Source organism: Manacus candei, unplaced genomic scaffold (assembly GCF_025592945.1).
Source record: "Manacus candei isolate 608988 ecotype Guabito, Panama unplaced genomic scaffold, ASM2559294v1 h1tg000066l, whole genome shotgun sequence".
NCBI classification, from domain to species: domain Eukaryota; kingdom Metazoa; phylum Chordata; class Aves; order Passeriformes; family Pipridae; genus Manacus; species Manacus candei.
Genome location: NW_026138114.1, coordinates 700,457 through 724,878, shown reverse-complemented (window position 1 = coordinate 724,878; position 24,422 = coordinate 700,457). Strand labels below are relative to the sequence as shown.

The 24,422-nt window shown below is 58.9% G+C and overlaps 3 protein-coding genes across 5 annotated transcripts; all 3 read left to right on the top strand.

Annotated features, from left to right (window-relative positions):
• The first annotated feature begins 11 nt into the window (after window positions 1–11).
• Window positions 12–15,811, top strand: KLHL18 (kelch like family member 18). 3 transcript variants are annotated; one of them, XM_051806139.1, is made up of 10 exons: window positions 12–213; window positions 6,946–7,076; window positions 7,207–7,347; window positions 9,166–9,364; window positions 10,811–10,971; window positions 11,066–11,202; window positions 12,022–12,259; window positions 13,112–13,216; window positions 13,407–13,518; window positions 14,105–15,811. In XM_051806139.1, the coding sequence occupies exons 1-10, from the start codon at window positions 64–66 to the stop codon at window positions 14,489–14,491; spliced, it is 1,761 nt and encodes a 586-aa protein (XP_051662099.1). In that variant the 5' UTR covers window positions 12–63; the 3' UTR covers window positions 14,492–15,811. The 3 variants fall into 3 exon arrangements, with proteins under 3 accessions (XP_051662099.1, XP_051662100.1, XP_051662101.1); XM_051806140.1 differs by having other exon boundaries at window positions 12,037–12,259; window positions 14,105–15,809; XM_051806141.1 differs by having other exon boundaries at window positions 13,407–13,553; window positions 14,105–14,371.
• A 528-nt stretch (window positions 15,812–16,339) lies between these two features.
• On the top strand, window positions 16,340–17,630 carry LOC127479343 (potassium/sodium hyperpolarization-activated cyclic nucleotide-gated channel 4-like). The gene is made up of 4 exons (XM_051806177.1): window positions 16,340–16,862; window positions 16,950–17,054; window positions 17,129–17,212; window positions 17,320–17,630. The coding sequence occupies exons 1-4, from the start codon at window positions 16,416–16,418 to the stop codon at window positions 17,497–17,499; spliced, it is 816 nt and encodes a 271-aa protein (XP_051662137.1). The 5' UTR covers window positions 16,340–16,415; the 3' UTR covers window positions 17,500–17,630.
• Window positions 17,631–17,936: 306 nt separating this feature from the next.
• On the top strand, window positions 17,937–20,019 carry CAMP (cathelicidin antimicrobial peptide). Its single transcript, XM_051806182.1, is given in 5 exon segments — window positions 17,937–17,975; window positions 17,977–18,114; window positions 18,859–18,966; window positions 19,056–19,139; window positions 19,870–20,019. Coding segments are annotated over 5 exon segments (480 nt in total). The 3' UTR covers window positions 19,981–20,019.
• The last annotated feature ends 4,403 nt before the right edge of the window (window positions 20,020–24,422 follow it).

The window sequence follows — 24,422 nt, the reverse complement described above, 5'->3', positions numbered from 1 at the left end:
GTACGGCGGCCGGGCGGGGCCAGCGCGCGGCGGGGGCGAAGCGCGGCGGGAGCGGCCGGGACGATGCTGGAGGCGGCGGCGGCGGCGGCGGCGGAGCCCGAGCTGGACCCCGAGGACCTGGTGCATTTCTCGGTGGGAGACCTGCCCAGCCGCGGCTACGGCGTCATGGGCGAGATCCGGCGGCAGGGCAAGCTCTGCGATGTGACGCTCAAGGTGCGGGAGGTGTGGGGGGGACACGAGGGGTGGGAGGTGAGGGACCCCCCCGGTCACTGGGGGGGGAACTGAGGGGGACTGAGGGATCCTGGTCCCTGAGGGGAGGGATGAGGGACCACCTGGCTCCTGAGAGGGAGCTGGGGATCCCCCCGGCCCCTGATGGGGGCTGAGGGACCCCCTGGCCCTTGTGGGGGAGATGGGGGACCCCAATTTCAGAAAGGGCAGCTGAGGGACCCCCTGGCCTCTGAGGGGGCACTTGAGGGACCCCCCAGACCCCTGAGAAGGAGCTGAGGGACCCCTGTGCCCCCCTGTGGGGGGACCAAAGACTCTGAGAAGGGACTTGAGGAACCCCCAGGCCCCCGAGGGGAGACCCCAGCCTGGTAGGGGAGAGCCCAGGGAGGACCTGGGGGTGACCCCAGTCCCTGAGGGAGCACTGAGGGATCCCCCCAACCTCTTTTCCAGAGGGAATGAGGCAGCTGGAGTCCCCTGGAGCCCCTTTGGTGGGGGATAAGGGGGTGGCTGAGACCCTCTTGGATGGGCAGGAAGGGGAGCTGAGGGTCCCTCCTTCCCATGGATTTGGCAGTGGAGAGAGGTGGTGCTGAGACCTCCCCAAACCCCCTCAGTGGGGTGTCAAGGGGTCTTGGACCTCCCCAGCCCTGGTGGGGGGGTCTGTGAGGGCCTGTGGGTGGGGTTGGTGCAGGTTTATGGATCAAACTGCTCCCACCCACGGGAGAAGATTCCTTTCCTACATCAAAGAAATAATCCGTAGCTGCGGAAAATCCTCAGGATTGGGTCCCTGGCTGTGCAGGGAATGGCTGGGAGGGCCCAGAGAGCCAGGCAGGAGTTGCTGGAATCCCTCAGGATTCCAAACTCGGAGGAGTCTGTGGGGTGGGAGCAATGTTGAGTCATTCCAGAATTAGCTCTGAAGTTTAATTAAGTGGGAAGGTGCTTCCCAGCCTACTCATCCTGAAACTTTTCAGGGAGAGGAGCTGGAGAGGGTTGTGCCTGTCATGGAGGCAGGATGTGGGATAGGGAGCACCCCATGGATATAGGGGGCTGCTCCATCCCTATGGATCAGCTGTAGCTTGCTGGGAAGAGGGACTGAGGGTGGTGATCCACCTTGGAAGTGGTTGTACCTTCCACAGGGTGTATTTGGGATAGCCTGTGCTGGAACCTGAGGGAATTCTGTGGCAAAACTGGTTTGGGATGGAGAGCACTGGTTTTTTTTTAGGATTAAAGTGTGTATTGGTGTGAATCCCAGACTGGTTTGGGATGGAAGGGACCTGAAGGATCACCCAGTGCCACCCCTGCCATGGGCAGGGAGACCTTCCACTACCCAGGTTGCTCCAACCTGGCCTTGGACACTTCCAGGGATCCAGGGGCAGCCACAGCTTCTCTGGGCAACCTGTGCCAGGGCCTCCCCACCCTCCCAGCCAGGAATTCCTTCCCAATATCCCACCTAACCCTGCCCTCTGGCAGTGGGAAGCCATTCCCCCTTGTCCTGTCCCTCCATCCCTTGTCCCAGCTCCCTCTCCAGCTCTCCTGGAGGTGTTAGGGCTGTTATTCCCTGATCTGGAGATCCTGACCTGCTGTTCCATGGCAGGGAAGAAGCCCCTCAGTGTCCGTGTTCTTCCCGAGGATTGTTTTGGGAAGACAAATATCCTGCCAGGATGGAAACTGCCCAGGCAGCTCTGTTTGCTGGGATTTGCTGTCCCTGCCTCAGGCCAAGGTACAAGTGCTCCCTGGGGACACATCCTGCTGGAATCCTGTGGAATGCACCACGGTCAAACAGGCAGGGAATATTCATCCTGTTCTTCGCTGACAAATTTAGGGGGGATAAAATGAATAATATCCTATTTATAGCTCCTGCTCCTGCTTGCCTGCTCGGAGCCAGAGGAGGGAGGTCCAAGTGCCAGGCTGGCACCTCCAGGAATCTTGGCCAAACTGTTGGAAGAGAGAAGGTTTGTGCCTTTCCAAATCCTTGGAGAGCGGAGTTAACGGGAGCCCCTCTTGTTGCTGCAGCTCCTCCTTCGGTCCTGAATTGCTCCAATGCCATTTTTCCATGACTAATTCCAAGACCAAATAGAAAAGCCTCTTAAAATACAATCCAGGCCTGGAAAATTGAAGTAATTCCAAGCTCTGGAGAGGCTGTATTATTTGTTCCATGTGCAGGCCTGTCACGGACAGGTGACAGTCCTCTTGGCTTCTCTTCCCTTCTAATCCCAGTTTTCCCAAAGCAGGCTGTTTTCCAAAACAACCCCCCAGACTGGAGCAGTTGCACCCCCGAGAGCTGACACAGAAGTGGAGGAGCCTCTGGATCAGTGGAATTCCAGGCAGCTCGGGCTGCCTGCCTGATTCCAGCTCCCTCATCCTCCCAGTGCTTGGCTGCTCCGCAGATCTTGGAGCGTGGCTGGGAGATCCTCCAGGAAAACCAGCCCAGAAGGAGAGAGGATGTCTGTTTGCTTGGAGGAGCTGGGAGATCTGCAAGGCAGGAGAGCTGCAGGTTAAGGATCTGATTCCAGTCTTGTCGTGCAGCAGTTGGGAGCTGGTTTGGATCGTGACAGGATGTGTTGGAAGAGCTGCCATCAGCTCTTCCCTTACGGAAACCGGGAGCATTTCTGCTTCTGGGACTCCATGAAATGTCTTTTTGCTGTCCTTGCAGGAGCAGGGCTGGAGCTGATCCCCTTGGGATGCTCCCTGTCCCTGTAGGACATGGAGGGACTGGGATTCAGCAAAGCAGTTCAGCTACTCTGAGTTGGCAGGGAATTCCCTGGGAGTTTGGGTTTGTTGGACGTGCAAAGGGGATGTGATTTCTGCTTCAAAGCCATTGGTTACATTATCATGGAATCCTGGGATGGTTTGGAATGGAAGGGATCCTTAAGGATCATCCAGAGCCACCCCCTGCCATGGGCAGGGACACCTTCCACTAGCCCAGGTTGCTCCAACCTGGCCTTGGACACTTCCAGGGATCCAAGGGCAGCCACAGCTTCTCTGGGCAACCTGTGCCAGGGCCTCCCCACCCTCCCAGCCAGGAATTCCCTCCCAGTATCCCATCTGGCACTGGGAAGCCATTCCCTGTGTCCTGTCCCTCCATGCCTTGTCCCCAGTCCCTCTCCAGCTCTCCTGGAGCCCCTTCAGGCCCTGCCAGGGGCTCTCAGCTCTCCCTGGAGCCTTCTCTTCTCACCCACCAACACCCCCAAACCCTTCCCCTCCGGTCTCTTCTCATTCTCCATCCAGCCTGGATTTGTGCTCGGAATTGCCTGATCCAGGTGCCATCCATGACCTCTCCCAGCAGAACTGTGCTGGGATGGTTGGACACAGCTCCCCTTCTGCTTTGGCCCCTCGGTGACTCCAGTGCCAACGTCACGGAGAGAAGATGATTTTATGTTGGGAATGCTGGAGGTCTTTGCTGCCAAAAACTCCAGACTCCTCAGCTCTGCAGGGTGGTGACATCAGGAAAACAATAGAAGCCTTTCTTCCACCTACACCATTTTCCTGGAGAAAGGCTCCCTGTTCCCAGGGATTTGTTAACATCTGTGCTGTGGGGGTGTCCGGGAGCACATTCCTTTGGAGACGTGTCGGGAGGGAATTCTGTGACTCCTGGGGTCTGGAAGGATGCTTGCAAAGTTCCTTTTTCCTGGGAAGCAGCTTCCTTTCCCTTAAAAAAAAAGGGAGCTAAAATTATCCACTGTAAAACAGAACATCCTGGAATGATATCAGGAGGAGGATGAGCTCTTTCCCACTTTCTCCTTAGACTTGGGTGATTCCAGCCTGAATCCATCAGGTAGGAAAGTGTGTTTGTTTGGTCCTGGGAAGGGAGATCCTTTGGCTCTAGAGATAGGGAGCACTCTGGAAGCAGAAGACACGAGGATGAGCCGAGTGGACACATTCTGTGTGCTCACCCTCGGAAGTATTTCCCATTTTCCACAGGAAAAACTTGTCCTTTGCCTGCAGCAAGAAATGGAGTTGTTCCTTTGGGACTTGCCACCCAGTGCTGATGGAATGAACATAACGATGGCTTTGGAGGAGAAATCCCAATTTATCCCTCTCCCTGAGGGCCCTCAAGCTTTACAGGAGCAGTTTCCAAAAAGAAGGAATCCCAGTTTTTGTCTTGTCCACAACCAGGAAATATTCCCGAGCTCTTTGCTGGTGCAGCTCCGTGGATGTTGCTGCTCCCAGGGATCATTCCCAGTGCAGGACCACCCAAAAGGGTGGTGCTCCAGACATGAGGGATGGTGCAGCTCTCATTATCCCATCAGGAATCTTGCAGGATGACTGTGGATGTTGGCTTTTGCAATGCCCAGGTGTGTTAGGGATAATGAGGCTGTTTGGGATGAGATCAGGGCGCTGCATCCCTGGAACTGGAGCGTGGGGGAACCCTCAGCCCTTGGACATCACTTGTGTTGGGACTTGGAGCATGGAATCATGGAATGGGTTAGGTTGGAAAAGCCCTCTGTGATCAGCAAGTCCAACCATTCCCAGCACTTCCAAGGCCACCACTGACCATGTCCCCAAGTGCCACATCCACAGGGCTTTGAAATCCCTCCAGGGATGGGGACTCCACCCCTGCCCTGGGCAGCTGTGCCAATGTTTTCCAACCCTTTCCATGAAATTATTTCCCCAATATCCAGCCTGACCCTCCCCTGGCACAGCCTGAGGCCGTTCCCTCTCCTCCTGTCCCTTGTTCCCTGGAAGCACAGCCCGACCCCCCCCAGCTCCCCCCTCCTGTCAGGGGGTTGCAGAGACAGAAGGTCCCCCCTGAGCCTCCTTTTCTCCAGGCTGAGCCCCCCCAGCTCCCTCAGCTGCTCCTGCTGCTCCAGCCCCTTCCCAGCTCCCTTCCCTTCCCTGCACACACTCCAGCCCCTCCATGTCCTGTACTGGAGACCCCAGAACTGCCCCCTGGGATAATTTTGGATATATCTCAAGGGTCACTGGATGCATTTGAAGCAGGTGTTTCACTTTAAGAGGTGCCTGTTTAGTTTTAACACCATTTTTATTTATTAGAAAGGTAAAATGGGGTTGGAACAGCTGAAATTTTTGGCAACTTGTGCTTGGAGTTGAAATGAAAGTCGAGGAAAATGTTTTTTTTTCTTGCACCCTCTGAATGGGAACACTCATCCAAACAAACCAGTTGGAGCGAATTCCTTCCAGGCACTGGGATATCTTTTGGAGTTTTAGAGATTAGAGACCTTTTCCCTTCACCTTTCAGGAATATCCAAGAAAAAAATGGAGTTTTTCTGTGTTATGGGATGTTCGAGACACCTGGGAAGGGCTTTCCCAGCAGGATGGAGGTGTATCAGTAAGACTTATTTTGATGGTGTTGCCAGTTTTTCCCACTGTTTATTCTTCCCATCAGTGGGCTGGGCCGGGAGCAGCTGCTGCTGGAATGGCCTCATCCCTGGGGAAGGAATGGAGCGGGAAGTGCCGGAGCTTGCGGAGCAGGTCGGGTGTTCCTGGGGGATGGAATGTGGAATGTGGAATGTGGACGGGCCGAGTTTGTCACCGTGGTCAGCCAGGCTGGGCCTGGCCCCGTGGAAACCTTTCCCCATTGAGAATTCCCAAAAAAAAACCCCTCCAGCACCTGAGTGTCCTTCTTTACCTTGAGCAGCGCCGGGACATGGAGAGGGGACCAGGAGCAGAATTCCCAGGTGTGCTCACCTGGGGGTGAGGGAGGGAATGAAAATCCCATGGGCACAGGGAGGTTCTGTCAGCTCCCAGGAGCACTCAGCTTCTGGAATTGCTTCTTTTCTGGGCCTTTCTCATTAAATTTGGGGGATTTTAGTATTTTTGAAGCTCTGGCCAGGGTGGGGAATCTGCTCCACCAACATTCCTTCCTAACCAGAGCCAGGGATCGTGACCCTGAGCTCCATCCCCTCATGGACCACGGGCTCCTTTGCCTGTCCAAGCACTCCTGACTCCTTTTCCCAGACATTCCCCATCCCACTGTGTGCACACAGGGAAGCTGATGGTGATTTTGCACCTATTTGGGGCCCAGCTCTCAGTTCTTGGAACCTCCGGGATGTTTTCCCTGTGGTTTTGGATTAGGGGAAGGGATTGATCCACACCTTTATCCCTGCAAAGTCACACACAAGTATCTGTGAGGGGTTTTTTCCATGTCCCTACCATTTCACTTCTGATTTTGCTCTGGGAATTAGGAATTCTGCAGAATCCAGGACAGCAGGATTGGTGCAGCATATTCCAGGCACAGAGGAAGCTGGGACAGGGATTCAGGGCTGCCCAGGGCAAAGACAAGGCTCTCCAAAAGCGCCTCTTTTTTTTTCCATCTGGCAGGAATTTTGCTTTGTAAACTCCCAGGAAGTTTGTGTTTGCTGGGTGTGCAAACCAGAGGCCCAGAGGGAGAGGGAAGGCACTGTTGGGAATCATGGAAACCCTCAATCCAAACAGCATTTGGAGATGAAAGGGGAGTGAAGGGTTTTGTAGAGGAGAAGGAATCCTTGGAGAGCCTGGAATGCAGGGAACCTGCTGTGCCAGCTGGTTCATCCCATAAAACAAAGCTCAAATGGGAACATTTTGCTTAAGTAAGGGGAAAAAATCTCCGATGGCCATGGAGTGGGATGAGTCAGATTACCATGGAAATTAGGGAAAAAGGTGCCGAACCAACAGGGAGAACTAATGGGAGCAAAGACCTGCCTGGAATCCTTGGATCCTGGTGGAGCTGTGCCGCTGGGAATCCCTGCTGATCCCTCCTCCTGCCCCTCTGCCCTGCTCCAGGTGGGGGACCACAAGTTCAGCGCCCACCGGATCGTGCTGGCGGCGTCCATCCCGTACTTCCACGCCATGTTCACCAACGACATGATGGAGTGCAAGCAGGAGGAGATCGTCATGCAGGGCATGGACCCCAGGTGACATCCCAGGGACACCCATGGCGCTCGGGGGGGGTGCTCTGGGTGACCCCAGCAAACCCTGTGCTGTGGGTAGAGCCCATCCCAGCTGGAATGCAGTGGCATTCCCGCCCTTTCTCCCGGTTTTCAGTGCGCTGGAGGCTCTCATCAACTTCGCCTACAACGGGCACCTGGCCATCGACCAGCAGAACGTGCAGTCCCTGCTCATGGGGGCCAGCTTCCTGCAGCTCCAGAACATCAAGGATGCCTGTTGTACATTCCTTAGGGAAAGGTAAGAGGGGGGGTCTCTTCAGGGGGGGTTTGGCTGCTCCCCAACAGCAGCAAGGCTTTAGTCACCTGTGTCGGGTGTGAGAGGGCCGGGATGTCCCCTGCCAGTGGGATGAGGAGGTGTTTGGATCCCAAAATTTGTCATTTTTGTGGAATTACACAATAGAATAGAATTTGTCATTTGTGGAATTGGGTTGGGAGAGGCCTTAAAGCTCACCCAGTTCCACCCCCTACCATGGGCGAGGACACCTTCCACCAGCCCAGGTTGCTCCAACCTGGCCTTGGACACTTCCAGGGATGGGCAGCCACAGCTTCTCTGGGTAACCTGTGCCAGGGCCTCCCCCCCTCCAAGCCAGGAATTCCTTCCCAACATCCCATCTAAATTTATCCTTTTCCAGCTTAAAGCCATTCCCCCTTTTCCTGTCATTCTCATTCCCTATAAAATAGCTTATCAAGCTTGTGAGGTGCTGAGACACAATAAAAGACCTTGGCCAGCCAAAGGAATTGATATCCCGAGCAAAATGGAGGGAATCATTCCCTTTCTAAGAACCCATCCGGGCAGGAATTGCCCTTCCTGCTGCTGTACATGTTCCAGAGAGGGAACAAAGTGCCTCAGCCCAGGAGCTGCACAGGAAACTGTGGCAGAGCCTTAAATTGCTCCCATGTTTTTTGATTTCCCCACTGGTGTTTGGCTATGAGACTGTTCCAGCAGCATGATGTGGAAATGGAAAGCTGGGATATTCTTTGGAAATGCACCACATGGATTCTCCACCCGTGCCAGGGAGTCTGACGGGTTTAGTTTCCCCAGCTTGGCTTCCCTGCAGCTGCTCAGTGTATTCTGTGGAGTGACATTAAATACACCCACCAAATACAGGGATTGGCCACCAAAATTCTCCCAGATCTGCCAGGAGCAGCCAGGTGTCCTAAGTGAGCTCCTGGATTTGAGTGCCCAGCTGTGAATTTGGGTAGTAACAGGAAAAGCAGAGGATTCTCCCCATCCCAGAGAGCTGGGACATGGACACCGAGCTCTCCTCCTAAAGTGGAATTGAAATTTGGGACATTTTTGGGCAGCTGTGTTGTAACCAAGATCTGTGGGAGCCCTTGGAGTCACCCTCATGTGAGAGTCCCTCCCAACAGCAGGAGGACGTGGAGCTGCTGGAGAGAGTCCAGAGGAGGCCCCGGAGATGCTCCAGGGCTGGAGCCCCTCTGCTCTGGAGCCAGGCTGGGAGAGCTGGGGGGGTTCCCCTGGAGAAGAGAAGGCTCCAGGGAGAGCTGAGAGCCCCTGGCAGGGCCTGAAGGGGCTCCAGGAGAGCTGGAGAGGGACTGGGGACAAGGCATGGAGGGACAGGACACAGGGAATGGCTTCCCAGTGCCAGAGGGCAGGGTTAGATGGGATATTGGGGAGGAATTCCTGGCTGGGAGGGTGGGGAGGGACTGGAATGGATTTGCCAGAGAAGCTGTGGCTGCCCCAGAGCCACCTGGGTCTGTCCAGTGCCTCCTTGGCAGGGCTGAGGGAACATTTTTAAGTTGTGTTTCCCATCCTCTGGCTCTGCCGTGGATTCACCTGGAGGTCTCCGTGGGGGTCAGTTCAGGGAGCTGGAACCTGCTTGTCTTGCTTCATGGAGTCATGGAATGGTTTGGCTTGGAAAGGAACCTTAAGGATCATCCAGTGCCACCCCCTGCCACGGGCAGGGACACCTTCCACTAGCCCAGGGTGCTCCAAGCCTCATCCAGCCCGGAACACTTCCAGGAACGGGGCAGCCACAGCTTCTCTCCCGTTAAACTGCCATTCCTCTTGCCCTCCTGTCCCCACTTTCCCCAGGCTCCATCCCAAGAACTGCCTGGGGGTGCGGCAGTTTGCCGAGACCATGATGTGCGCGGTGCTCTACGACGCCGCCAACAGCTTCATCCACCAGCACTTCGTGGAGGTCTCCATGTCCGAGGAGTTCCTGGCCCTGCCCTTCGAGGACGTCCTGGAGCTCGTTTCCAGGGATGAGCTCAACGTGAAGTCTGAAGAGCAGGTGTGTCCCTGGAGCGGGGTTTGGCTTGGGAGCGGGAATGGGAATGATCCTGGTCTGAATGAAGATGAGGAGAAGACAGTGGGGAAAAATAAGAGGTGGTAAACAGAGCTATGGTGGAAATGAGGGGGGAAATAAAAGGGAAGAATGAGGGGAAAAAAAGGGGAAAAATGAAAAAAAAAAAAGCAGAAAAACGGGAGCAGAACCAACAAAACGGAAAAATGACCAAACAAAAAATATCAAGGGAAGGCAATGCGGGAAAAGCAAACGGTGGGGGAATAAAAAGAAAGAGGGAGAACAGAAGGAAAAGTGGGAAGAAAGGGGGGGAAAGCAGGAAAGCGAGAAAAATGGGGAAAACGGGAACGAAGCGGAAAAACGGGAATAAAGGGATAATGTGGGAAGAAAAGGAAAAGATTGGGCAAAAAAAAGAAGCCAAAATGGGGAAAACAGAGAAAACCAAGGATAAAGGGAGAAAACCAGGGGAAAGCAAACGGAAAAAAGTTGAAAATAAAGGGAAAATAGAAAGTAAAGGGAAAAGTGGAGAGAAAAGTGGGAAAATTAAGAAAAATAAGGAAAACTGGGAAGAATTAAGGAAAGAAAGTCAATGAAGAGAAAAAAAAGGTGGGAGAAGGGGGAAGTGATGAAAAAATTGGGTCAGAAAGAGAAAAATACAGAAAAAAAAGAAGAAAAGTGAGGGAAGAGGGGGAGAATGGAGGAAAAGTGAACAGATGGATCCCTGTCATCCAACCTGTCTCCTGGTTTTTCATGGAGCAGCAGCATTCCCTTTCTCCTTTCCCAGTTTGCTGGTTTTTCTCAGTAAATAAACAGGATTTTGCTTCTGTCCCACCTCCTCTGCCAAAATTCTCTTCACAACTCCTTCAGCTCCCTGCAAACACTTGTGTTAAATGTACAATCCCCCGGGATTGTTGCAGGATAAGTCGGAGGTGGAGAAAAAACCTCTATGGAACCAGGCTGGGAATGCTGGGGGTGTTCACCTGGAGAAGAGAAGGCTCCAGAGAGAGCTGAGAGCCCCTTGCAGGGCCTGAAGGGGCTCCAGGAGAGCTGGAGAGGGACTGGGGACAAGGGATGGAGGGACAGGACAAGGGGAAATGGCTTCCCAGTGCCAGAGGGCAGGGAGAGATGGGATAGTGGGCAGGAATTGTTGGCTGTGAGGGTGGGGAGGGACTGGGATGGATTTCCCAGAGGACCTGTGGCTGCCCCTGGATCCCTGGAAGAGTCCAAGGACAGGTTAGGTGGGGCTTGGAGCAATCTGGGCTAGTGGAAGGTGTCCCTGCCCATGGCAGGGTGTGACACTGGGTGATCCTTAAGGTCCCTTCCATCCCAAACCACTCTGGGATCCTACAATTCCATGCCATTTCTTTTTCCATCAATCAAGTGGCGCCAGCAGCAAAACCCAAACCTCCCAACTTCCCACCCCTCTCTCCCAAGGTGTTTGAAGCTGCCTTAGCCTGGATCCGGTACGACCGAGACCAGAGGGACTCCTTCCTGCCCGAGCTCCTCTCCAAGATCCGCCTCCCGCTGTGCCGACCGCAATTCCTCACGGACCGCGTCCAGCAGGACGACCTGGTGCGCTGCTGCCACAAATGCAGGTGAGCCCGGGGCGTGGGGTCACAGAGGCTTAAATCTGCCTCTGCCTCCAGGCAGTCAGAGCTCCTCTTTAACTCCTGACTCACTGCATTCCAGGGATCTGGTGGACGAAGCCAAGGATTACCACCTCATGCCGGAACGCCGGCCGCACCTCCCGGCGTTCAAGACGCGCCCCCGGTGCTGCACGTCCATAGCAGGGCTGATCTACGCCGTGGGAGGGCTGAACTCGGCAGGTACCTTGCAGTGGAAAGGCCACGGGGAGCTGGGAAGGACCACGGGATGGGGAAATTCCCTCGGGTTGGAGCGTTGAGCGGTTCCTCCTCCGGGCCCTTCCAATGGAGCACCCAAGGTGTGACGGTAGTTTAACGTCTTCCAACTCAAATCCTGTCCTGGTGAGGTTTATTTAGGACATATTCTTGGTGTGTCCTTGCCTGGAACTCCAAGGAGGACCTGGAGGTGTCTCTGGGATGTTGTTGGGATTGTGAGATCACATGTGCAGTCACCACATGTTCACAGGGGCCAGACCACGGTGTAAAAAGGGAACAGAAAGTGTTCAGGGAAACGTGAAACAGCGACAGCACAGATGGGACTGCAGGTCTCTGCTGCCCCTTGGAGGGCACTGGAGGTGCCACTTCCACAGCCTGGGACTCGTCGAGGCTCCTGGTGCAGAGCACAGGAAAGCTGGGAAGTGTTCCATGATCTTTTGGAGTACTGGAGTGTGTTTTGTGGGAATTGTTCAGAGCAGCATATCTGGGGGAGAGCTGGGAAGTGACTGGGAAATGCCTCTGCCTTGGCTCTGTGGGAGCAGATAGGCTGGGATAGGATGTGAGGGCCCAGGACAGAGCACAGAATCCCAGAATGGTTTGGGTTGGAAGGGACCTTAAGGATCATGCAATCCCACCCCATGGCATGGGCAGGGGCACCTTCCACTAGACCAGGTCCCTCTGGATGCCATCCCATCCTAGCAGAGCCCAGGTGTTTTCCCAAAGGAAACCAGGGGTTCCCTCAGGTTCCCAGGGCTTCACCAGCTCTCCCTCTTTTAATTTGAGTAGCAAATTTTTACGCAGGCGACTCCCTGAACGTGGTGGAGGTGTTTGATCCCATTGCCAACCGGTGGGAGAAGTGCCAGCCCATGACGACGGCGCGGAGCCGCGTCGGGGTCGCCGTGGTCAACGGGCTCCTCTACGCCATCGGTGGCTACGACGGCCAGCTCAGGCTCAGCACCGTGGAGGTCTACAACCCAGAGACGGATTCCTGGTCCAAAGTGGAAAGCATGAACAGCAAGAGGAGGTTCGTGCAGCTCCCCGGGGAGGGACCTTGGGAACAGCGGGGAAAAACGAGGCTGGAGTGCTGGGGGTGGTGGCCACTGACGAGGAGTTGGTGTGTGGGAGAGGAGGGAGTGGAGCAGCGTGGAAGCAGGTGGGATTTGCTTGGCTGGTTTCGGGATGCTCATGCTGATTTTGGGTGCTGCTTGTTGGTGAGACGCAGCTCAACAAAATTCCGTGGGTATGTCACGGCACTGATGGAGAAGGAAAGGTGTTAAGACCCAAGTGCCACATCCTCAGGGCTTGGAAATCCCTCCAGGGATGGAGACTCCACCCCTGCCCTGGGCAGCTGTGCCAGGGCTGGACAGCTCTTTCCAGGAAGAAATTGTCCCAGTATCCAACGTGACCCTCCCCTGGCACAACTTGAGGCCGTTTCCTCTCATCCCGTCCCTTGTTCCCTGGGAACAGAGTCCAACTCACCCCTGGCTCCAACCTCCTTCCTGGGAATTACAGCGAGCCAGAAGGTCCCCCCTGAGCCTCCTTTTCTCCAGGCTGAGCCCCCCCAGCTCCCTCAGCCCCTCCTGCTGTTCCAGCCCCTTCCCAGCTCCCTTCCCTTCCCTGCACACGCTCCAGCCCCTCCATGTGCTTTTTGTCATGAGGGGCCCAGCACTGCCCCCAGGATTTGAGGTGCTCACAGCAGTGCTCACAACCTGTGAGACTCCAGGCTTAGGTGGGACTGAGCCGTTTGGAAGTGAATCCAGGGAAAAGGAGGTTCTTTGGGATGACAGAGGAGATGGCACAGGGGCCAGGCAGGCTGTGTTGGGGTCAGTGTGGCAGCACCTCCAGCCTTGTCACGGGGTCCTGCCGTTCCTTGCAGCGCCATGGGAACGGTGGTGCTGGATGGGCAGATCTACGTGTGCGGTGGATACGATGGGAACTCATCCCTCAACTCCGTGGAGTCCTACTCTCCAGAGACAAACAAGTAAGAGCCTTCCACATCCTCCAGCTTTTCCATGAGTTTTGTGCTCACGTGCCATGGGCACCACAGGGCATCTGGGCTGTGAGAGTGGTTTAAATAAGGGGTGGTAAAAGGAGAGTTGGTGGAAGCCACTCCTAGAAAATCGTGGAATAGTCTCTGGGGCTGTCCCTGACCTCTGCCCTGTCCCTCCAAGGTGGACAGCAGTGACCCCCATGAGCTCCAACCGCAGCGCCGCCGGAGTCACCGTCTTCGAGGGCCGGATCTACGTGTCGGGAGGGCACGACGGGCTGCAGATCTTCAACAGTGTAAGGCTGGGATCCTGGGAACTCCTCAGCTTCAGGTTGGAAAAGCCCTCTTGGACCGTCCAGTCCAACCATTCCCTAGCACTGCCAAGGCCACCACTGCCCATGTCCCCAAGTGCCACATCCGCAGGGCTTTGAAATCCCTCCAGAGATGAGGACTCCACCACTGTGCCAGGGCTGGACAGCCTTTTCCAGGAAGTAATTTTCCCGATATCCAACCTAAACCACTCCTGGCACAGCCTGAGGCCGTTCCCTCTCCTCCTGTCCCTTGTTCCCTGGCAGCAGAGCCCGACCCCCCCCAGCTCCCCCCTCCTGTCAGGGACTTGCAGAGCCAGAAGGTCCCCCCTGAGCCTCCTTTTCTCCAGGCTGAGCCCCCCCAGCTCCCTCAACTGCTTCTGCTGCTCCAGCCCCTTCCCAGCTCCCTTCCCTTCCCTGCACACGCTCCAGCCCCTCAGTGTCTTGTCACGAGACGCCCAAAACTCCCGGAGGGTTGGCGGTGGTGCCTCGGCAGCGTGGGGGGACCGTGGGATATTCCCCGGGCGTTTCCCAAGCCGCTCTCCCTGACGTCCCGCGCCCTCCCTGCCCGCAGGTGGAGTACTACAACCCGCACACCTCGTCCTGGCACGCCGTGTCCAACATGCTCAACAAGCGGTGCCGCCACGGCGCGGCCGCGCTCGGCAGCCGCATGTTCGTGTGCGGCGGCTACGACGGCTCGGCCTTCCTGAGCGCGGCCGAGGTGTACAGCTCCGGGGCCGACCAGTGGTACCTGCTGGTGCCCATGAACAGCCGGCGCAGCCGCGTGTCCCTCGTGCCCAACTGCGGCCGCCTCTACGCCGTGGGCGGCTACGACGGACAGTCCAACCTCAGCTCCGTGGAGATGTACGACCCCGAGAGCAACCGCTGGACGTTCATGGCGCCCATGGTGTGCCACGAGGGCGGGGTGGGCGTGGGCTGCGTCCCCCTCCTCACCATCTGAGCTCCGGAAGGTTCCGGGGGGACTTTGGGAGGGGGGGGGTGTTTGGTCTTCAGCGAGAGGTTCGGAGCGTGCCGGGATTTCCAGGCGCTCGGCGCGAGTGCGGAAAGACTCGATGGAACGATGCCCACGGGGAGGTTTTTGGGGTGAAGGTCCTGGAAGATCAAACGTGGTGAGTTTACGTGTGGGGAAGGACCCCTCGGCCTCTCCCGGAGCAGTGGCCAAGCGGATCCATCTCGCTGTCCATTTCCCTTTGGGAAGCACTGCCATGGGCCGGGGGACAGGGGGACAGGCTTCATTCTGACATAAAAACAGCCACTTTAATGACTTTGGAAAATCCATCTGCACCTTCTGGGAGCACCAAACCCACCTGAACCCCCCGAGGGGCGTCGTGGTCACACAGGGGGGTCTCAGAAGAGAACAAACCCAGCGCTGTCGGTTCCAGGTGCTTCTTACACAAGACCCTCCCAGCTCCTCGTGCTTTCCTCAGCTCGATGTGGAAAACTTCTCCACAGGAGCCACAGGATGGGGAAACCAGGAAGAGGAACAGGTCGGTTAAACCAGCGGATCGTTTTGGAGAGGGATGGATGTGAACGACTCCAACAGCCTGAGGGTTTCAAAATGGGAAATATGTGATCAAGATGTCCTTTAAATTGAATGCTGAGATGTTTTCCAAGGCCAAGAGGCAGCTTGGAGAGGAACAGCCAGGATTTTTTTTTAGGAGAGGCAAGAAAAAACCGTCGTGGATTTGTCGTGCTCCGCTGGGAAAGGTCTTTTCTGCGGTGGGTTTTGTGCCAGGAAACTTTGGAATGCTGGCAGAGCCAAAGAGCTGCCCGTCAGCAGCTTCCCTGCATCAGCCCTTCTCCTGCATGACCGTGATCCGCCGTCCCTCCGGAGCGCTCCGTGCCCGGCTCTTCCCGTGCCAGCCCTCGGCACAGCCATACCTCCTCCGGGCAGGAATGTGACACTAATCCCAGCAGCCAAGGGATGGGGGGCTCCCCCCTCGTCCTGCCCCATCCCAGCGTTCCGGGGGGCTCGGAGCGGGATGTCCACCCCAACCCCCTGCCCCTGCTCATTCCTGACTCCCGGCGTCCCTCGGGATCGCTCTGGGTGTACATGTCATGTCTATATTGGGGTACTGTGTATATTTTGGGGTCTATAATGAGCATATCTGGCTATAAATGTGATCTATCAGTACAGATCCATTGCCTCCATCTACTGTCCACTGCCGGCTTCCCGGGAGTGGGAATTCCTTTGGGCTTTCCATGCTGCTCACGCTTTAGAAAGGGAAAAACCCACCCAAGAATGTTGGGATCGGAACACAGTTGTTGCTCATGGCACCTCCTCCAGGACTCATCCCGATGTTCTCCATGTGCAGAGGAGGCTCTGATGAGCTGCTCTCCTGGTGTTCCATCATCCCTTCTCCCTCCCACATCTCCCACCCGGGATTTGTGTCCATAAGAATGGGAATACTGGATCAAATACCCTTGGAAGAGCAGCAGCTCGGGGCTCTCCATGTCCCAGGGGATTCCAGGGTGCTGCTCCCAGGCACGGTGATCCCGAGGGATTCTGGTGTTCCCCAGCCGCTCTCCCTGGGATTCCTTCCCCAGGGATTCCTTTGCTTTTCCATTGTGGATGAAGCACAGAGAAAGGGGAGCTCCTGGCCCCAAAGAGGACAGGAAGATACTGAATTTTAGGGAAATGAGCCCCAGTCACTCAGGGAATGCAAACAGGGAATGCAAACTGGGATTCACCCAGTGCAGTCCTTGGTAAATCCAGGGTTCTTGAATCCAAGGAGAACCTGGGGATGAGGTGTTTGGATGAATCTGAGCAGGGTGAGAGGGATTTAAAAAAACCAAAATAACGTAAAGAAAGCAGGAAAGGAAAGGGGGCTGGCTCCTGGTTCTATTCCCTGGGAGCTGGGAGGATGCTCTCACTCCCAGTTCGGGAGGAGCGAGACAGGAGTTGTTCCATCATGCCAAGAACTGGGAGCAGGCCCAGGGAAGAAGGGGCCATGGAGGGGGATCGGCCCTGCCGAGCTCCGGCATCGCCGCATCCCCTCCCGGTCCGGGCGAGCTCCTCCCGGCTGCGGGCCAAGGACAACAGCGGCAACCCGAGCCCTTCCCGCGGAACGGGGGGCCCGTGTTTACCCTGGAGCCGGAGCCGGGGGGCCCCGAGCCGAGGGCCGATCCCGGGCGGGCAGAGAACTCCCTGCTGTCCCGCTCTCATGGCGCTGCTGTTGGGAGCGGTGCTGCTGGCGGCGGGCGCCGCGATCCCGCCGGGAATGCCGGCCCCCCGCGACCTGGCCCGCTCCGTGCTGGAGACCCACGGGCAGGACCTGCGGCTGCTCAAGCTGCTGGGAGTCACCAGGACGGTAGGAATCGGGCTGGGGGGGGGGTGCAGGTGGGTGCCCCCAGCCCCTCATCCCGTGGGGATCCCGATGGATCTTTTCTCCCTGCAGAGCTTCGACTGGGGAACCCACTTCAGCATCAACTTCACGGCCCGGCAGCCGCCCTGCCCCAAACCCGCCCCGGACCCCCGCGGCTGCCGGGGCCGCCCGGGCAGGGTGAGCTGGGACGGGGGAGCCCGGGGGGGGGTCACAGGAGGGTCCCCGAGGTGCTGAGGGTCCCTTGTCCCCAGGTGCAGCGGTGCTCGGCCCAGGTGTCCGTGTTCACCTTCCTGCCCGACGTGCCGCTGTCGATGGTGGAATGTGGCGAGGAGCCGGTGAGGGCTCCGGGACCCCCATCCTGGGGGGGGACACGCGTGTGTCCCCCACTTTGGGGTCGGGTTTTTGGGCTCTGGAGTGAAGCCCACCTTATTTCTCCCCACAGCAGCCCGGTGGCAGCGCCCAACCCCGCTCCCCTGGCAACCCAAAAACCTTCAGCGCCAACCCAGGTCACTCCTCCTCATCCTCCTCCTCCTCCTCGCGGCCCCCCCCGCGGCCTCGCCCCCCCAGCGCGTCCCCCCGGGGGTCATCCCGCCGCCCCCCGGCCCCAACGGAGCTGGAATAAAGAGATTTCGGGGTCAGACGTTTGTGTGTGTGGGGCTGACACGGTTTGGGGGGGCCAAGGGGGGGCACCCCCGGCGTTGGGAAACAGCCATGGGGCAAGTTTGGGGTTGTGCAAGCCCGGGGGGCACCAACCCGGCACCGCGGCCCCTGTGCCCCTCCCACAGGGCTCCGGGACCCCCGACCCCCCCATGGCCAGCCAAGGGGCTCCAAGGGATGGGGACACCCCGGGAGTCCCCGAGGGGGGCGATGTCACGGCCCATCCATTGGGACACCTGGGGCTCCGTGTCCCCCCACCCGTGTCCCCAAAAAACAACGGCCGCCCTGTGGGTTAGGGCCAGGTGTTTCCGGAGCGGGGCTGGGGAGATCCAAGCCCCGGGGAGGGTCCCCGACCTCCCGGGGGGGATAAAAGTGGCGCCGGGGTGGCCGTGGGGGACAGGGATGCCGAGCCCGTGGGCGCTGGTGCTGCTGGCGGTGCTGGGGGGGGGCCCGTGCCCTCCCCGCCCCGGCCCCCCTCGCCTACACCCAGGCGCTGGCTCAAGCCGTGGACTCCTACAACCAGCGGCCCGAGGTGCAGAACGCCTTCAGGCTGCTCAGCGCCGACCCCGAGCCCGCCCCGGTGAGTGCCCCCCACTCGGGACCCCCCCACCCGTCACCCGTGACCCCCCTGTTCGTGATCCCCCCACACTCCTGCTCCCTGACTGGGGCTGCTCAGCGCTGATCCCAAGCCCGTCCTGGTGAGTCCCCCCCACTCGTGACCCCCCATTTGTGACACCTCCACTCGAGGTACCTGACTCGGGCTGCTCAGTGCCAACCTCAAACCCACCTCTGTGAGTGTCCCCCACTCGGGACCCCCCCCACCCTCCCCTGACCCTCTCCCTATCCCTGGTGCCCCACTCGTGGCCCCTGACTTGGGCTGCTCGGCACCGACCCCGAGCCCACCACAGTGAGTCCCCCAAAAGACTGACACCCCCACTCGTGACCCCGCATTTGTGATCCCCCCACACCCCACTCGTGACCCCCCACTGATGATCTCTGAACCCCACCTGAGCTGCTCAGCACCAACCCCTGAGCCCACCCAGGGAGTGTCACCCCACGCATGACCCCCCCCATTACTGACACCCCCTTCACTTCACACCCCACTCCCGTGATCCCCCTTCGCGTTCCCCCACTCGTGACACCCCAATCAGGCTGCACAGCACCAACCCCAGGCCCACCCTGGTGAGTGACACCCCCACTCGAGACCCCCCCTAGTCGTGACCTCCCACTCCCCCTGCTCAGCACCGACCCCGATCCCCTGCCCTGGCACTGCCGCCCCACTCATGACCCCCCCGCTCGTGTCCCCCCCACTCGTGCCCCCCAGGGCGTGGAGCTGAGCTCGCTGCAGGGGCTCAACTTCACCATGATGGAGACGGACTGTGCCGCCAGCGCCCGCCCCGACCCCAACGACTGCGACTTCAAGGAGAACGGGGTGAGGAGGGGCAGGGGGAGGAAGGGGGGACACGGGGGGGTCCCAGTAACACCCCCCGGTGACTCCGGGTGTCCCCGTGTCCCCCCCAGGCCATCAAGGAGTGCTCGGGGCCGGTGCTGCTCGTGCAGAGCTCCCCCGAGTTCGACCTGCGCTGCTTCGACGTCTCCTCCGACGTGAGTGGGGGGTCGGGGGGCACCCGTGGGTGGGGGCACCCCTGGGGGGTGCTGGTGCCTGTCCCCCTGCCCCACATCCCCCCAGAAGGGCCCCCACGATGGTAGTGAAGGGTGGGGTGGGGGTCCTGGGGGGCCAGCAGGTTCTGGGTGGGGTGTCCTAGGGGTTGGATCCCGGGAGGGGGTCCTGGATGTGGGGTCCCGGGTGGAATCCAGGGTGGGATCCTGGATGTGGGTCCTTGATGTGGGTCCTGGGTGGGGTCCTGGCTGCAGTGACCTGGCTGCAGTGACCTGGGTGCAGGGTCCGGGATGTGGGTCTCAAGTGTGGAGTCCCAGGTGTTGGATCCCGTGTGTGGGATCCTGAGTGGGGACCCCAAGTGTTGGATCCTGCATATGGGGTCCCAGGTGTCCCAGGTGTGGGGTTCTGGGTGCAGGGACCTTGGTGGCGTTTCAGGTGTGGGGTTGTGGAGTCCCTGAGGGGGGACACGAGGGGGGTACAGGGACCTGGGTGTGGGGTCCTTGATGTGGGGTCCTGGGTGGGGTCCTGGGTGTGGGGTCCTTGATGTGGGGTCCTGGGTGCTGTGACCTGGTGGGTGCTGGGTGTGGGGTCCCAAGTGCCGGATCCTGGGCGTGGGGTCCTGGGTGTGGGGTCCCAGGTGTGGGGTCCTGGGCGTGTTCCCAAGTGGGGGTCCCACCCCCCCCTCCCCCTGACCCCTCTGTGTCCCCCCCGCAGCCGGTTCTGATCCAGCGCGGCCGCTTCGGGCGCTTCCTGGGCAGGGTGCGGCGCTTCCGACCCCGGATCAGGTTCAACATCGGCATCAGGGGCTCCGTGCGCTTGGGCTGAGCAATAAAGGGCCGGCAGAGGCCGTGTGGGCACCGGGATCCTCCTGCCTCTGTCCCAGGGGGCTGCTCCCCCACACCGTCCCGAGGGCTCGGTCCCCAGGGAATGTGGGGTCGGGGATGTGGGGACAGGGATGGGCTCACTCTGGGCACGCCCCCAGAAAAGGGAACATTCATATCCCACCCGGCATCATTCCCACGGTGTCATTGTCCCCATGGGATCGTCATCCCCACGGCATCTTGTCCCCCCAAAACCAGTGGTGACAGCAAAGGGAGGTGGGGGGGACACAGGGGGAAACAGGGGGATGCAGGGGGACACTGGGGCCGTGACCCCCCCAGGGAGCTGCAAGTGAAGGGTTGTGGGGGGTTCAGATCCCATGATGGACCCAGTTTGGGATGGGAACATTGGGGGTGAAGGAATGGGGGGCACAGGGGTCCCCGAGCCCCAAAAGTGGCCAGAGCAGGGTCGTGGCTGCAGCCCCTGGGGGTGTCCCCTCCTGTCCCCCCAACATCCCCGTGGGTCTGTACCCCATAGACCCCTGTGGGGACCCTACAGCTGGGACAGGCTCCCAGGAGACCCCCAAGGTGTCCCAGGATCGGGGGGGCAATCCTGGGGGCACAAGTCCTGTGCCAGGAGGAGGCCCGGGAGCCAGCGGTGCCCGTGGGGCCAGGACAGTGCTGTGCCCATTTTAGGGGGGCTGATCCCACTACCCCCCAACTGAGACCCTCTGCCATCAGCATCATCCCCCCTCATGTCCCAGACTCCCTGTGTGGCAGGAAATGGCACAGCAGGGCCAGGAAGCAGCTTGATTTGGGGAGGGGGTGTCAGGGGGGTCCCTGAGGTGGCAGCGCTTCCAGGGGGGTCTCTGCCTCTTCACAGCCTGGAAGAGGTGGGAGGGGACACCAAACTTGCCCCGGTGAGTGCCCCCCACTTGTGACACCCCTCACTCATGACCCTCCAACCCCCAGGGTGCCCCCAGCCCTCGGAGCCCCTTGTCTGGGCATAGGGGGAATTTGGGGGTCCTGGGAGCCCTCTGGGGGCCCCGCTGGGGTGCAGGGGAAGGGGGCAGCACAGGGACCCTCAGGGTGACACCAGGATTGATGCAGGGATGTTTATTGGCAGCAGAGCACCCGGATGGGGGCCCAGGGTGGGGGGACACGGCAGTGCCCCCTCAGGGTTTGGGGACCTGGAGGTTGAGCTTGTCACGGATCCAGATCCGACTGCACTGGAAGATGCTCTGGAAACGCTCCTTGATCCTGGCAAAGAAATCCTTGACCTTGGATCTCCGGATCCGGCCGAACTGGGAGGACAAACAGCAGCGTCAGAGTTTGGGGGGATGAGGAGGAGGGTCTGGGGGAGCCAGGACCCCCATCCCAGCCCCTTCTTACCTTGGTGGGAGCCTTCCCACAGGAGAGCTCCACCGTGGGCTGCTGCTCCTCCAGGAACACGGAGCCCTGGCACCAGGTCAGCGCCTGCGGGGACACCAAGGGACAGCCTGAGCCCCCCGGGCCCCAGTTCCCCCCACAGATCCCAGTTCCCCATGGGATCCCCAGTTCCTCACCCCGAGCCAGCGGCTCCTGCAGCCCGTGGGGGTCACTCCCGGGCTCCGGCACGTGGTCTCCTCCAGGGTGAAGCTCAGCTCCTGCCGGCTCCGCAGGTCCGAGGGCTGGGAGAGAGGACAGGACCCATCAGGGACCCCCCCCCCGCAGTGCCCAGCCCCCACCGGGCCGGATCCAGCCCCAGGAGGAGCCACATCCTGCCTGGAATGGGTCCAGCTCAGCCCCGACTTGGCTCAGCCCCGTGGGAGTCAGACCCCAAATGGGGCGGATTTGCCCCAAGAAGGGTCGGATCCAGACTGAGCTGGATCATTCCCCTGAGCTGGATCCATCCCCTGAGCCTGGAGCTGTGCCTGGAATGGGGGAGCAGAGCACCCACCCATCCGGGCCGGGGCTGGGCCTCCCGCAGCCGCAGCACGTAGGGACTGACGGCCCTGGAGTTGAGCAGCTCCACGGCCGCCGCCACCACGGCCTCGTAGCTCACGGTCCTGGATCCCGGCGAGGACGTTGGGATGGATCCGTCCCACACCGCCGTGGATCCATTGGGCCCCAGAGTGGAAGCTCCCACCAGCCCCAGCAGCAGCAGCACCGTAAGCGCCCGGCACAGCCCCATCCTGCTCCTGCTTCCCACAGGGCTGGAAGGGCTTTTATGGGACCTGCCGGGGGCGTTCCCATGGGATGCGACACTGGGACATTCCCAGTGGGATGAGTCTGGCCAGGAGCCCAGTCCAGCCCCCACAGGTCAGTGTGGACGGCTGTGTGGGGTCATCTGTGGGTCAGCGGGGAAGAGGCCACAGGGTTTGGGGTCCCCCTGCCATGGAGGGGGACAACAAGGACAGGGTGACAGTGACAGTGAGACACGAGGTGGCCATGGATGGCCCAGAGCACGGGATGAAAGCTGTTGGGATCTGTCCCCTCTTCCAGACCTGCAGAGCTTCACCCTGGAGGAAACCACGCTCCATCCCTGGACAGGAGGGATCTGTGGGGGGAACTGGGGCCCGGGGGGCTCAGGCTGTCCCGTGTCCCTTGGTGTCCCCGCAGGCGCTGACCTGGTGCCAGGGCTCCATGTTCCTGGAGGAGCAGCAGCCCACGGTGGAGCTCTCCTGCGGGAAGGCTCCCACCAAGGTAAGAAGGGGCCAGGATGGGGGTCCCAGCTCCCCCAGACCCTCCTCCTCATCCCCCCAAACTCTGACGCTGCTGTTTGTCCTCCCAGTTCAGCCAGATCCGGAGATCCAAGGTCAAGGATTTCTTTGCCAGGATCAAAGAGCATTTCCAGGGTTTTTTCCAGTGCAGTCGGATCTGGATCTGTGACAAGCTCAACCTCCAGGTCCCCAAACCCTGATGGGGCACTGCCGTGTCCCCCCACCCTGGGCCCCATCTGGGTGACAGGAGGGGGGATCCGGAGGGGGTCGGGCTCTGCTCCCAGGGAACAAGGGACAGGAGGAGAGGGAACAGCCTCAGGCTGTGCCAGGGGAGATGTATTTTGGATATTGGGAAAATTCCTCCTGGAAAGGGCTGTCCCACCCCAGCACAGGGATGTGGAGTCCCCATCCCCTGGAGGGGTTTCAAAGCCCTGTGGATGTGGCACTTGGGGACAGGGGTCAGGGGTGGCCTTGGCAGTGCTGGGGGAAGGTTGGGCTCTGTCTCAGAGGCCTTTTCCACCCTCCACAATTCCCTGGCTCTCCGAGGACACATCCCTGCCCCCAGCCAGGGTTTTCCAGCCCAGGGCTGATTTATGGCCTGTCCCCCTGGGCAAACAAGGGGGGTTTGACCAAACACCTCTTTGGGAGCGGCCGCTCTGTCCCAGGCCCAGCAGGAAGCTCCAGGAGGACACCCCGGATCCGTGTCCCGGGGATGACCCTCAGTCCAACCCCCCCAGAGCCACGCGGCAGGTTCGGAGCCGAGATCCCTGGAGGCCTTGGAGAACATCCTCATAAATCACACGGGGACAAACACCCCGGGGGCGGCACTGGGAACTCCCCAGGGAGGGGGGGTGTCAGTCACAGCCCCGCAGCACAACCCGGGGGGACCTCGGAAAGATCCAGGTGCCACCAGGTCCAGCCTTCCCTGGAGAAGGGACCCCGGGTGGGATTATCCTGAACCACATCCAGGTTCACCCTCCACCAAGGGGACTCCAACGTGTCCCTGGGCAGGTTCTTCCAGGGAATGATTGGTCTTGCTGTACCTCCTAAACTGAGGTGAAACCTCTCCCAGTGTCCATTTTCCCTGATCTTCTCCAGGACAGGAAACCTCTCCCAGTTTTCCCTGGTCTTCCTTTCCCTTTTTTCCCAATCTTCCCCAATTCCCTCCAAATTCTGTGTGATTCTGTGAAATTCTTCCCAATTCCCTCCAAATCTTTCCCAGCTCCTTCCAAATTGTTGCCCGTTCCTTCCAAATTCCCTTAAAATTTGTCAATTCCTTCCAAATTCCTTCCAGCTTCCCTCCAAATTCTTCCCCATTCCTTCCAAGTCCCCCCAATATTCTCAAATTCCTTCTGATTTTTTTTCAAATTCCAGATAAATTCCTGACAAATTCGATTCCCTTCCAAATTCTTCCCCATTCCTTCCCAATTCCCTTCCAATTGTTCAATTCCTCCAAAATTCCCCCCAAATTCCTGCCCAGTTCCTTCCAAAACTCCTCAATTACTCTAATTTTCCCGACAGATCCCACTTAGAGTTTAACAGCAAGACAAACAGCCACAAAACAGATTTATTTAAATGTGATTTTTCAGCACCTTTGCCAGCCCTGCACCGGCTCCAAACAGCCACAAAATCCTCGGAGGCAACTTTGGGAATGAAAAAGGGAAAATCTGGTGAGTTTTCACTGGGAAGTTTCTATTCCAGGGTGAACTCTGACCACCCTCCCTGCCCAAAACCAAACCCTGAGCTG

Coding starts and splice junctions, on each gene's coding strand:
- KLHL18 (XM_051806139.1), top strand. CDS start 64: ATGCTGGAGGCGGCGGCGGCGGCGGCGGCGGAGCCCGAGCTGGACCCC. Junction 7,077..7,206: donor ATGCAGGGCATGGACCCCAG/GTGACATCCCAG, acceptor CCCGGTTTTCAG/TGCGCTGGAGGCTCTCATCA. Junction 10,972..11,065: donor CGCTGCTGCCACAAATGCAG/GTGAGCCCGGGG, acceptor ACTGCATTCCAG/GGATCTGGTGGACGAAGCCA.
- LOC127479343 (XM_051806177.1), top strand. CDS start 16,416: ATGCTCTCACTCCCAGTTCGGGAGGAGCGAGACAGGAGTTGTTCCATC. Junction 16,863..16,949: donor TGCTGGGAGTCACCAGGACG/GTAGGAATCGGG, acceptor TTCTCCCTGCAG/AGCTTCGACTGGGGAACCCA. Junction 17,055..17,128: donor GCCGGGGCCGCCCGGGCAGG/GTGAGCTGGGAC, acceptor CCTTGTCCCCAG/GTGCAGCGGTGCTCGGCCCA.